This window comes from Urocitellus parryii, chromosome 7 (genome assembly GCF_045843805.1).
Source record: "Urocitellus parryii isolate mUroPar1 chromosome 7, mUroPar1.hap1, whole genome shotgun sequence".
NCBI classification, from domain to species: Eukaryota; Metazoa; Chordata; class Mammalia; order Rodentia; family Sciuridae; genus Urocitellus; species Urocitellus parryii.
This window is the reverse complement of record NC_135537.1, coordinates 15959340-15972128: the sequence shown is the minus strand read 5'-3', so window position 1 is coordinate 15972128 and position 12789 is coordinate 15959340. Positions and strand designations below refer to the sequence as shown.

The 12789-nt window shown below is 48.0% G+C and overlaps 1 protein-coding gene and 1 non-coding gene across 8 annotated transcripts in view; one reads left to right on the top strand and one right to left on the bottom strand.

Moving 5' to 3' along the window:
* The window catches only part of Mtss1 (MTSS I-BAR domain containing 1), a 153998-nt gene that overhangs the window by 13615 nt on the left and 127594 nt on the right, over positions 1-12789 (bottom strand). For all 7 annotated transcript variants that reach the window (XM_077801457.1, XM_026406886.2, XM_077801456.1 and 4 more), the window contains exons 7-9: positions 2695-2852; positions 1419-1526; positions 63-160 (exon numbers count right to left, since the gene is read on the bottom strand). In XM_077801457.1, coding sequence (XP_077657583.1) covers positions 63-160; positions 1419-1526; positions 2695-2852 — 364 coding nt within the window. The remainder of the gene's footprint in view (positions 1-62; positions 161-1418; positions 1527-2694; positions 2853-12789) is intronic.
* Positions 10815-10887, top strand: Trnaa-ugc (transfer RNA alanine (anticodon UGC)). Its single transcript has one exon. It is a non-coding gene; the product is annotated as a tRNA-Ala (tRNA).

The following is a 12789-nucleotide window of genomic DNA, read 5'->3' as shown; positions in this document are numbered from 1 at the left end:
CTATCAGCATACAGAAAGATGACTTGTCCCCGAAAGCAACGGCAGAAGGTGGCTTCACTTACCTGCAGACGCTTGACTTTCTGGACATGGTGGTGCTGGGGGAAGAGGGTGGCGTCTGATAGGACCAGCTGTAGTCAGAACCTTTCAAGTCCAAAATCACCTGAAGGGACAGAGCCAACTGGGTAAGCAAGGTGCCAGGAAGGGAAATACCATCCATCACGTCTCAACACCCACCAGAGCATCCGAATGCTGCCCGCCCGGTGGGTGGGAATTAAAGGAAACGTTCAGCTGTTTTAATGGAAGAGCCACACTACCTATCCATCAATGTCACAATCCTTTTCTGAGATAAGCTAAACTATAATTAATGGGGGATGGGGAGAAAAAAAGAAAACCCTGAAATATCAGTGGAAAGAGAGTTAGAGATAATTACAGTGACCCATGAACAATGTACAAGCACTATTTATGCCTCAGGCTAGGACGGGCAGGATTTTCCCTTTGTAGCCCCCTGAAGACAACAATGGTTTCCAGGCTGGTTGATCTTGCCCTCTACCCACTCGATACTCAGTGGTCACTCGTGCCCTATTTTACCAGGATCTGAAACTTTAAAACCTGACAGCATCTAGAGTAAACCACAATTCCTCCACAATTATATCTGTGTCTGTCTCCCCCGCCTGACGAAGTGCCATTCAAGTGTGAGGTCCAGCTCTCATTCCCATGAGGGCTGCTCCACAAATGTCTACTCATGAGGGAGAGCAGGCTGTGGCCTGGTGAGCCACCTCGGAGGACAGAAAACACAAACCTCCAAATTTATCTCTGAATTGACCCTCTGAGGAGGCGATAAGAATTGTATACAAAGGGCTAAAGTTGGTAAGCGAGTCATCCATTGCTCCCCCCGATACATCTCTTCCCACTCGATACAGGGTCAATGTTGCATGCACCAAACGAATGAAGCAGAAATAACGTCCTCTTTTCCTAAGACCAGAGCGATCCCAAGCATTACCTGGAGTGGTAGAACTGGAGGACAGTGAGCCCTGACAGCCACATCCCACCACTGTCACGTTCTGATGAGAGCCGACTCCCAGAGGGTAGGTGGCCACACGGGCTCTGGTACTGGACCTCTCAGTTCGAATCCCAGCTCCACCACTGACTAACTGTCACTGTCTCAGTGTCCTTCTTCCTCAAATGCACATAACAGTGACGGTGAGCTGAGGAGTCCATGCAGAGAGCCTGGACCAGTGTCCCACACACAGCTCAGGTGCAGCATAGGACCTGGCTATGATGGGTACCATGATGATAATGCCAGGGATGTGGTGAATACGGATACAATTTAAGATGTGATAAATGCCACAAGGGACACTCAGAGCCTGGAACTTTCCCCTCAGGCCTTGTCCCCCCGAGTGCCTGACCATGGCTCCTACCTGTTCACTGGAGGAGGGCAGTTTGTGGGGGTCCATGGTCAGGCTCTTTAGATCTTCCGATATGGTCTGGAGGTGGGTGATTTCCCCCAGCATGGAGATTTCTTCTTCCTGAAGGAAAAGAATTCATACCCCATTATTACCATGAGTGGGTCACTTCATTGTCTTGTTCCAACTGCTTTTATTAAGGTCACATTAAAACCCTCAGGTCTTTCAGGAATGGCGCCATGGGACTGGGAGACCACTGAGCAAGGCATTATAAACCCTTTCTTTTGGGAAAGAGAAAGGAAAAAGGAATCTGCCCTCACACGGAGCAACCTATGTGCTGGGGACAGTGCGGCGTGAATACAAGGCCTCCTGGCGGTGCTCGGGACACGGCCTGCGTGTCCCCACAGGATCCTCGGCACAGCCCCGTCCACTAGCTGACACTGCTTGGCTTCAATGACTGATGTGATCTGGGGCTATCTGGGCCTAGACCTTGGTGACAACACAACTACAACTGAGGTTAACATCCCCCTTTCTTGTTTTTTTTCCCACCATCTTAGTATATAGCAAGTAAGGCAGGAACCGAGAGATGGGAACCCTCCCTTAACTTTCCCAAAGTGCCCAGCTGGGCCCAGGGACCCCAGTGAAAAGGAGCCAAGGAAAGCATCTACTCTCAGGGGAATGACTCAAACCAGGTGCCTGGCAAGGGCTGAGGGAGGCCAGCTGTGCCCTCCCTCCTGGCTTCGAGGATGCCAGCTCCCAAGGTTCTCGGGTATGGTTTGTGAATGACTCCTTAGACAGGAAGCCTGATGACAGGAGGTTCTTCCTGTATCAACCTCATGGCTACTCCTAGATATCTGGCTTGGCCATCAGGTCTCAAAAGTCACCTGGCAGACCTGTTTAACACAGATGGCTGGGTCCCCATCTCCCGAGTTTTAAATTCAGTGGATCTAGGTTGGCCCAAGAATTTCTGCTTCCAACCAGTTCCCATATGATGCTGCTGGCCTACGGACTCCACTTTGAGAACCACTCTGCTAGGCCTACTTGACGTAGCGGTGAAAAAGTGCAGTGGAAAATCTGGAGGTAAGAACTGTGGTCAAGGAGTGGCCACGTAGCCCTCAGCACCTGCAGAGAATCACTGGACCACAGATATGACTCTACCACCATGTGACTCCACCATGTGACTTCCTGACATGCAGAAGGTTCTCAACATCCCCATGGTGGATACACAAATAAGATGGAAGCCCTCTGCACCCTGGCAGCTCAAGCCTTCCAGAGCTTTCCATCAACTTACAATTACTGGCCGTAGCATAGAGATGAAAGTGCAGAATCGGCCGCGTTCTTCAATCAAAGCCTTGCGAACTGCCTGCTTTTCTGTTTCCTCCAACAAGAGATATTTATCGTTGACATCTTGGAGGGCGCTGTCCAACTGAGGCTGGATGTCACCTCTCCCTGCAAACAAAACAAATCCCCAGGCGTGGCTTGCTGAGACACCGTGCTCCTGCAGCAATTACCCCTCCTCCCTGGGGTCCTTGCTGGAGTCCAAACCACTGTTTTCCAGAACTTAAAAAAAAAAATTATTTGTACCCTAGAAAGATTTAAGGTGGCTGTTCTTCTAGGACCGTTCATTTCCAATTCCCAACTCCTGAAGAGTACACGTATCTGTTTTATTCACAACAAGGAGAATCTCCTGGTGCGCCTCTTCATGACCTGCCTTCCTGCCTGGAGGACCCCACAGAGCCTTCTGCCAACAAAAGCCTGGGACTCAGGCTTCCTTCCTTTGGGAGCATCCCGAAGAGGCTAGAGATGGATGAACAAGGTGAGGGCCTGCAGCTATCTCCCCAAAATGGGCACACTCTGGCTTTGCTGGGTCAATGTCAATCAAAGAGCTTTTGTTGGGCAGAAGTTTCTGCCCCTGAAATCGAAGCTGGTAAGCATCTGCTCTCCCGGCTCGGGGGCCCTGAGCCTGGCCATGATCTTTTCTTATCTGGCCATGTCCAAAGACCCTGGTTAGGCAGAGGCAACCACTTCTAGGGTATCAGATGGGAGTTAACCTTTTAAACAACTTCAGAACCTGAACAGCAAACTGTGTAAATGAAGTTTTACCAGGAACACAGAGCATCCGCTCATTTATGTGCTGTATATATACCTGCTCTGGCAACCACAGTAGAGCGGATTATTGAAACAGACTGTGACTTAAGGCCAAGAACAACACGTGGCCTTCTGCAGAAGTTTGCTGCACTAGAAGATAACCATGGGCAAACAGGAACTGTGTAGGGAGGCTATTGCAGTCTGATCTGCAGGTGGGGACAAGGTGGCACATGAGAAGACAGCCCTTGAGCTTCCCCCTAGGCTGCCCACGCAAGGGCCTCCATATGACCCAAAGAATTCCCGAAGTCCTTCAAGGCAGGATTTTGGCCTTTCCCTGAAGTGCTCCCTGGACAATGCTATGTGAGTATACAGCAAGTGCTCAATGACAGTTTTAAACACAGAATGTCAGCCCTTTAAGAGGACTTAAAGCTCATCCAAACCAACCTGCTTATGTTTCTGTGGAGGTCAAACCCTAGAGAAGTCGTAGGACTTAGGGGGAAAGGTGCAGAGCCCAGACAGGGCCCACAGCTGAGCCCCTAGGTGAAGCCCATTCTCTGCCCACTGCCTGCAGCCCAGTGAACCAGCTCCAGCACCCTGTAGGAAGCAGCCAGACCAGCTGCCATCTACCCCTTAAGAACAACACAGAAAACATTGAAGAGAATGTACTGATTTTTTCTGAACGAAAAAAATACAAGGTTTGAGGAAACTGCCCTGGGTGTAGGAAAACACTTCTCTCATGCACTGAGGAGAAAGCTTAATTTGGAGCCAGAGGCGGTTGGGACATTCTCTAAGTTTCCATAGGAAAAGTCATATTTTAGTAAGAAGAGTCACTTCTCATGCAGGCAATGAATTTTAAGTTAGCACGTGATAGGAAAATGTATGTAGTTAGAGATTACCCTTTAAAAAGTCTTAAATGGCCAATAAATACAGTGTGCACAACTGTATAAGTGTATATATATAATTCATGAGTTCAAGGGCATACGAATACAGGATATGTACAATATACAGTATCTAAGACCACAGAGGGACTTTATCCAAATTACATTATATAATAAATTTGGAAGGAGTAGGTGATGTAGCTCAGTAGGAGTCTTACCTAGCATGTGTGAACCCCTGGGTTCAATCCTTGCATTAGGGGGAAAAAAAAAGAAAGAAAGAAAAAGAAAAGGAGATTTGCTGCTTAAGAAGTTTCATTACAGACAGGTGTGGTGGCTCACACCTGTAATCCCAGAGGCTCCGGGGGCTGAGGCTGGAGGATCACAATTTCAAAGCTAGCTTCAGCAATTTATCGAGGCCCTAAACAATTTAACGAGAACCTGTCTCAGATAAAACTTGAAAAGGGCTGGGGATGTGGCTCAGTGGCCCCCAGATTCAATCCCAGGACCAAAAAAAAAAAAAAAAAAAAATAGTTCCATCCTATTTCCAGGGCTGTCCACTCACCCTCTACTCTCACACTAATCCTCCAGTGTTTCTTTAATCTCACTTCCAGGATGCAGGGGCGCCATTCCTCGACATTAACCTGGCCACCTGAGCCACTGGTTCCATGTTTTCAGGGATAGAAAGCCCATCCTCTCATCTTCCATCCTCTCTGGGGGTTTGCCAGGGGTCAAGGGCTCCCTCCCACAGACATCTACCTGCTGTGGCTACGGGCTCACGGAGGAAGGCTGGGCACCACAGCACTGCGAGAAACTTGGGTTTTCTCTTCTGTTTTCAAGAGCTGGCTTGTGCAATTGAGTCCACACACAAGCCTGCTAGTGGCAAAGCTCAGGAACTCTCTGAGCACCTGTGAAAACTGCCTGGCCAATCCATGGCTTAGACAGTGCTGGTCTAGAGGCCCTCTTTCAATTAATTTATTTATTTTTAGTTGTAGATGGACACAATGCCTTTATATTATTTATTCATTTTTATGTGGTTCTGAGGATCGAACCTAGTGCCTCACTCATGCTAGGCAAGCGCTCTACCACTGAGCCACAGTCACAGCCCCTAAAGTGTTGGTCTCCTTGTGTGCTGTGTGTGGTGCCACTGATGGAACCCTGGCTTCGTACATGCTAGGTAAATGCTCCACCACCAGCTACACCCCCAGGCCTCTCTTAACCTCATTTATGCTCTTCTAATATCCAAACATGAAGGGCTGCAGACCATGTCAGAATGTGCTTGCTTGACTTTGGTGGAGAGGCATGGAAGGACCTGAAGAAACAGATTTTAAAGTTCATAATGTCTGGCCAAATCTGTTCGGAAATGCTTTGATTACAGAAGCAATTTTTTAAAAATAACAGACTACAGTTATGAGAAATTGCAAAATTTGTACCTTTACTTCCTTTCACAAATTATAAGCCACCCATCTACTTGTAATTAATATTAGACTTCTAAAAATGTATCCACATTTTTAGAAAAACAAAGCGCATGTGTTCAAAGTTTAAATTATTCTATGATTGTAGCAGTTATTTTAAATATGTGTTATGTTATAATTAAAGGACTTTCAACTTGTAACATTCTAAGATAAGTATAATCTTGTAAAGATTGCTCTAATTATGGTTATAGTGAGAGCAATTCCATTTAGGATATATCATAACCTAAAAACACAATGATTATTTCTTAAATTTGGTAATACAACATATAATTATATTTATTAAAAAAACTGTGGAAGAAATTATTTCGTGTCCCAGTTGGAAGTAGTAACTTCAAAATACAGTAATTGTTGAGGTCCTTAAATTCCAAGTTGTACTGGTACTGATATAATATGGTCATCCCTTGATGTTCCTGGGGAAGTGGTTCCAAGACTCCCAAGGACACCAAATCTTTGGTTGTCCAATTCCCTTGCATAAAATGGCAATCTGCATGAAATCTACACACAACCTCCCATATACTTTATATTTATTTTGGGAAACAAATTCTTGTTATATTTCCCAAGCTGGCCTTGGCCTCTGGGCTAAAGTGATCCTGCTGTCTTAACCAGCATGTGCCCAAAATGTTGGGCCAGTTGGGACAACTGTCCCTCGCCCAGCCTCCACCATATACTTTAAATCATCCCTAGATTACCTGTAATACTTATTACAATATAAATGCTAAGTAAATAGTTGCTATGCTATACTGTTAGGCAATAATGACAAGAATAAAGTCTGTACATGTTCAGTACAGATGCGATTTTTTTTTCAATGTCTGTGACCCATGCTGTGACCCATGCTTGTTGAGTCTGTGGATGGGGAACCCGGGGACACACGGCTGCTTCACATCCACTTCCCTCCCACTGGCACTGCCAGCAGTCATTCTGCTTCCTCAAGCCTGGGTCCCTGTGGTTAAGGGCTTCCCCTCACAGACATCTACCTGCTGTGGCTACGGGCTCACGGGGGAAGGCTGGGCACCACAGCACTGCAAGAAACTTGGGTTTTACCTATGGGTCCCTGGTCCCTGGCCATTCTTGATCCCAAACAGACCAGCTCCCTGTCTCCCCTCTTGTCTCCCCTCTGCTTCCTCCACCCTCAGGGTCCAGACAGCAGTAACAGCTCCTAGAGCGTCACCCCAATCGCATTCGGACAAGCTCTCCCCAAACAACCCCCAAACCCCACTCCTTTCATTAGCTTCCCCTACTATCAGGAAAAGTCCCATGTCAGCACAGCCTGCCAGGCACATCTGGGTCACTGCTGATCACCCTGCAGCCACGGCTGTCTTGGACCATTCTCCCTTTCATCCTCCGGAGTCCAGTGCTGCCCATCCACAGGGGCCCGCTCCTTCCTCCCCACCTGCCTCCCACCTGCTCGTCCCTAACTCTCCCTCTCTCAGGGACACCCGCCTGTCTCCCCTGATCAGGATTCTCTTACTTGCTCTCAGAAGCTCCTAATACCCGTCCTTTACAGCCCTCCCCAGTTCCACTGTCCCCTGTATTTTCCTAGATATTTGTGCAGTGTCAACCTCCCTAGTGACAGGAAAGCCCCACGAGGGCAGAAACCAGGCGTGTTTTTGCAGTACTGTGCCTTCTCCCTGGCGCCCTAGACTGGAAGACAGCAGGCCACAGGAGCTGCAGATGAATGAGGCACTGACAGCGACTTGAGAGAGTTTGCTCTCTGGTTCCAACCAGCATGCCCTTAAATGGCTTAAGGCTTCAGAACCAGCAAATTCCAGGACCTACCAGCAGCCAAAAAAGAAGGGAGGGCTTAGATGCCTTAGATGGGCTTTCCAGACAAAATTCCTGACGAAGAATTGTGTCTGGCCTTTTCTACAAAATCTAAGTCTGCCTCAGTCCTATGACTATTTTTCCCCCGCTGCCAGTTTCCAGGTCTTGATTGAATTCACATTGGAGAATCCACTGAGCAGCAGCCAGGAGCCCCTGTCTACCCACCCCCCAGGGGGGAATCTTTTAGTTATTCTCTTTGCAAAATAATGTACCTGGAGCAAAGCACTGTGAAGGGGCAGCACTCTTAGGGTGGAAGGAAGCCTTTTAAAATTAAGTTGGGATAATCTACAGAGCTTTCTGGAATGAGGGGAAGATCCATTATCAATTCCCAACATTTACCCTTTATTTTCCTTAATCTTTGCACAAACATTCAAGGCAGGAATGAATGTCCTCTTTTGATGGGGAAACAGACTGAGGGAGACAAAGTGACTTAAACAGCCACAATTACCGGGACCCAGCTAATAATGGCCTAGCTAGAATCCAGCCCCAGACCCTCCTCATCAGAAGCCCTTGTTCTTTGTACTTTCTGATCACAGCAAATACAAGTGCTGGAAAGGACACCAGGAGCTCAGGGTCACAGCCCAACCAGCCATTCTAAGGCTGGGGTGGGGTTGCTCCACCCACTGTGTGCACAGAGGCACAGGCTCCATCCCCAGTGCGAGATCTGGTGGGACTGACTAGCGCTCTCTGGGACTGCCCAGCACCTACAGGCACACACTGCAGCCCATTCAGCAAGCTCCAGCCTGCACCAAGGTCTTTCTCAAGTAGAGGACTTCGGGATGGAGAACAGTCCCAACACACTGGGTCAAGGCTGCCACCAGGAGTTAGCATAACAGCCAAAGTCATTTCTCCCAAGACAGAGGGAAAAGCCATCAGAATCCTGCTAACTGACTTCAATCTGCCCCCAACACACGCACAAATGCTGCATTTCACTCTGAGGTGCTCCCCCTTTCGCAGTTTTACACCTCGCAAATCAGAACGTGTCTGAAAACCAATGGTGTGTCATCGTCTAGCTGGCAGTCATTATTTTTCTCTTTTGCAGTGGTTCAGAGACTAATGGGGCATCTAACAACTGACAGCAACTAAAGCCAGTGACATATGGGATAGAAATGCCGAAATAAAGGATGCGGATATTGGAATAGACACGCAAGGTGACACTGGAAATTAGAATCTGGAATAAGAATTCTCTTTTCTTGTCACAAGGAGCTGCCCTTATCATCCCTAGATGAGTCATCTCTACTCTTTAAACCCTTCATCAGGGTTTGATTGATTCCTACAACAAAAGCAATCAGAAACCAAAAGGAAGATAGAGTTGAGCAAACAAGACGACATGTTTAAAGCCTCTGTATTTGTCAGATAACTCGCTTTCGGATACTCTTTCAATCTACTGTGCCTCAGTTTCCCTTTATTCATGAAAAGGCAATAGGGTAGCTTCTGGCTGATATCCCCAGGCATTCGGAGCAGCTACACAGGGCGTGCTCTCAGCTGGGCAGCGCCACCGGCACCTGGACTCGTCCCAACAGACGTCCCAACACGGGCACCTCAACAAGTGAGAGCAGGCTGGACGGGGTGGGATTTTTAAAAAGGAATTTTTGCTGAGGTCTTCTTTTGTTTGAGATGTAATTAAATGCAAAAAGACCCCATGATTCTTTTACTAAAGGTGCAAGTTTCACCATCAGGATTCTTTGCTGCTCCTTGGGTGCTAAGGGTTGAACGTGTCACTAGGATTTATGTGCTGGAAACATAATCCCCAAATCATATGTTAGTGGACTGTGTAGGTAGGGCCTCTGGGAGGTAATTAGGATTACCTGAGGCCATGAGGGTGGAGCCCCATGATGGCACCAGCGGTATCATTAGAAGAGGAAGAGAGAACTGTGCCAGTGCGCTTACTGTCTTGCCAGGTGATCCCCCACCATGTTGCCAAAAGCATGCTCTTGGACTTCCCAGCCTCTAGAACTGAGTGTCAAATAAATATCTTTATAAAGTACCTGATGTCAGGTCTTCAGTTATAGCAACAGAAAACAGATTAAGACCCAATGCAATCAGCTGTTAATTAAAGCAAAAGAAAAGAATAACCAGAAAACACCCCACGACAACTGCAGCTTACCACAGGATGTCTCAAGCAGAGAAGTCTCGCGTCACCTAAATGCTTCCTCTTGTGGTTAAAAAAAAGAATGCACTCTACCAGGCTGCGGTAGAACGGTTTGCTTAGCATTTGTGAGGCACTGGGTTTGGTGCTCAGCACCACATATAAACAAATCAATAAACAGAGGTGACCACGAATAAAAATATTCAAAACAAAACAAACCACTCTACCATCCACCACCTGGTGGCCAGATCCAGAAACCTGCGGTCACCTTCACTCCTCCTTTGCTGTTTCCTAAACCACTCCTGAATCCATCTCTCTCTCTCTCCATCCCTATGGCCAACTTCCCTGAGCCTCAGCCACCGTCACCTCTTGTCTGGACAATGGCCACTTGCTACCTGGGTCTCCAGTGGGACCACCAGTCTAATCCAAATACGCACAATCATGTCACAGTTTTCTAGAAGCCACAGTGGCTTCAAGGGCTCCATCCAAGATCTGAACATCAGGTCTTCAGTGTGGTAACCACAGCCAGGATCTGGTCCTGCTCTCTCGGATTCACCTCCACCTAACCCACCGAGCCATGTTACCCGAAGGAAGAAGCGCCTCACCCCTCACACCTGTGTAAGTTCCAAAAATACCACATGCTCCTGCACCTTCCCTCAGTATGGAAAAAACATGCTCTTCCTGATCACCCCAGGCTCTCGTGTGGGTTGGCATCCTTCACACTAGCGCCCATCCCCACCCTCCATTAAGGAAATCATCAAACTCCAGGGGCAACTGCCTGTTGATAGCCACTGCTGGGGTTCAGGAAGGGACGTTGCTTTGGCAAGCTGAGCACTTTAAACCAAAGGCACTGAGTGGCTCAGAAACAGCCCCAGAGCCTCTGCCCGCCTGTCTCCCAGATGCAAGTCACAGACCCTAGAAATGCCTTTCTCCAAGGTCATAGAAACTAGTGCCCTTTTCCCTCAAAGCAGTCCGAAAGCCTAAAAATATTCCAACCTTCCCCGGCCTTCTGTCCCAGAGTTGGCCACAAAGAACTCTCATTTGAACTTCACCCTGGGGGGTTGGGGATGTAGCTCAGTTGGTAGAGTGCTTGCCTTGCATGCACAAGGCCCTGGGTTCAATCCCCAGCACTACCAAAAAATAATCAATAAATAGAACTTCACTCTGGGGCACACCTACCCTGGTACCTAGGAGGAAGGTGAAATAAAAGAAGAAATAAAAGGCAGAAAGGAGAAGAGAGAAGGAGACTGTGAATTCAATTGGAAAGCCTGCTGCTGAGGATCCTCATTCCTTTTCTTCATTAGTTAGTTCCCTGGTGGGTCACTCCCAAATTTCTGAGAAATCTATCAATCTTGAAGTTACAGTAAATTCACTCACTTAGTCAAAATTGCCCTCTGCAATGTACGAACAGATGTATTTTTAGAACAGATTAAGCAAAGGGAGATATGCTATTTTAAGAAACTCATAGGGTACATTCCCAATGTTATTTATTGATCAGATAATGGAGATGTCAACCTTAAGATCCTGAGAACCTTAACCCATCTTGTGATTACCAGATTGATGGCATCCCCACATTTCTTCCCATGCCCACTCCTCACAGAGCTTCCTCTAAAAGACCCCAAAAGTGCATCCCAATCTTTGAGACAGCCCATGTTCCCCCCGCCCACCCAAGGACGTATTCTTTGCTTTCCTGATCCGATCTCAGCTTGTTCCTCTCCGACAGGTTTTGAAATTCTTTTCCATAACATTGATCAGGAACCCCACTGTTGAACCCTGAGTTGAGAAGTCCCCTCTCCAGGACTTCCTGGGACCCCCTCTGGTGACAGAAGGAATGTCGTAGAGAGACTAAGAAGAATATGATCAGATGCCTTGCTGGGTGTCCCCCTCAGTCTATGACCACTAGTGCAGACCCTCTGTCCAACCACAGGGCTACAGCAGGCCACCCCTACTTCACCAAAGGTAAGCACACAGCAGTGTCTTTGTGTCTTCCTCTGAAGGTTCCTGTGTCACCTGATGCTATGGTTAAATAAACTTGGTATATTTTTGAGGGGTATTGCTGTGACCCTCGTGATGGGAGGAAAGGCATCACCCTCTCCACACCACTCCACCCTGGTCCAGGAGGCCAGGAGGGTGTGGCTGCCCATAATCCATCCTGCACCCCAGCATCCTGCACCTGAGGAAATGAATGGAAGCAGCAACAGCAGACATCTCCAGCTTCCTGCTACCTGGGTTTTTGTGCCTCACACCCACTCCCTCCTCCTAGGGTGCAGGATCGCCCTTCTTCCCCCACCCACCCCTTCCTCCTCCCAATTCAACTTTCAAGAGCCTGCCTAGGCTAGCTCCTCCCAGAACCCAGTCCCTGTCTCTGTGTTCACTTATGGCACTTTCTTCACAATGAATGGGCCCCCTGATGCTGCCTCCTCTGTGGGATGTGAGAATGCTGCTGGCTAATTCAAAAACATAGATTTGGTCTTTGCTCCAGTTCCTCCCACGCCCACCCCACCCCCAGCTTCCTGAATGACAGGAGTGTCATTAGGAATGACATTAGACATAAATGCCTTTGCCATCTTGGGCCTCTGGAGCAGCTGGCAGAGCCAACACAGAGCAGGCTCCTCCTCCGTGTTTTGGGGATGAGCGAAGGCTTCCTTGGTGTGAGACCCAACTGCAGTAGTCAAGAAGAACGTTCATGAAGTGAAGAATGGCGCACGGTGGGACTCGATTAGCCCCGGGAGAAAGGCTTATGGTTGCACCTGAAGGGAGACAGCAGCCAGCCCCTCCCTCCATGTCATCTAGTCATGCTCCTCATGTCTGTTCAGTGTCCCCAAGGACAGACAAACCACATGTGTAAGGAATCAGCATTTCAAGCAACTTGTTCTTTTAACTGTTATTTTGCATATGAGTAAAATTAAAGCTGATAAAAGCATTGGACTCCTATTGAGACCCCACCCTGTAGACACCTCTCCCCCTGGCCTCTGAATGTGGCCACAGGGACACCAGGGTAGGGTGAGAAACTCCACAACACTCATTGTGCATGGGAA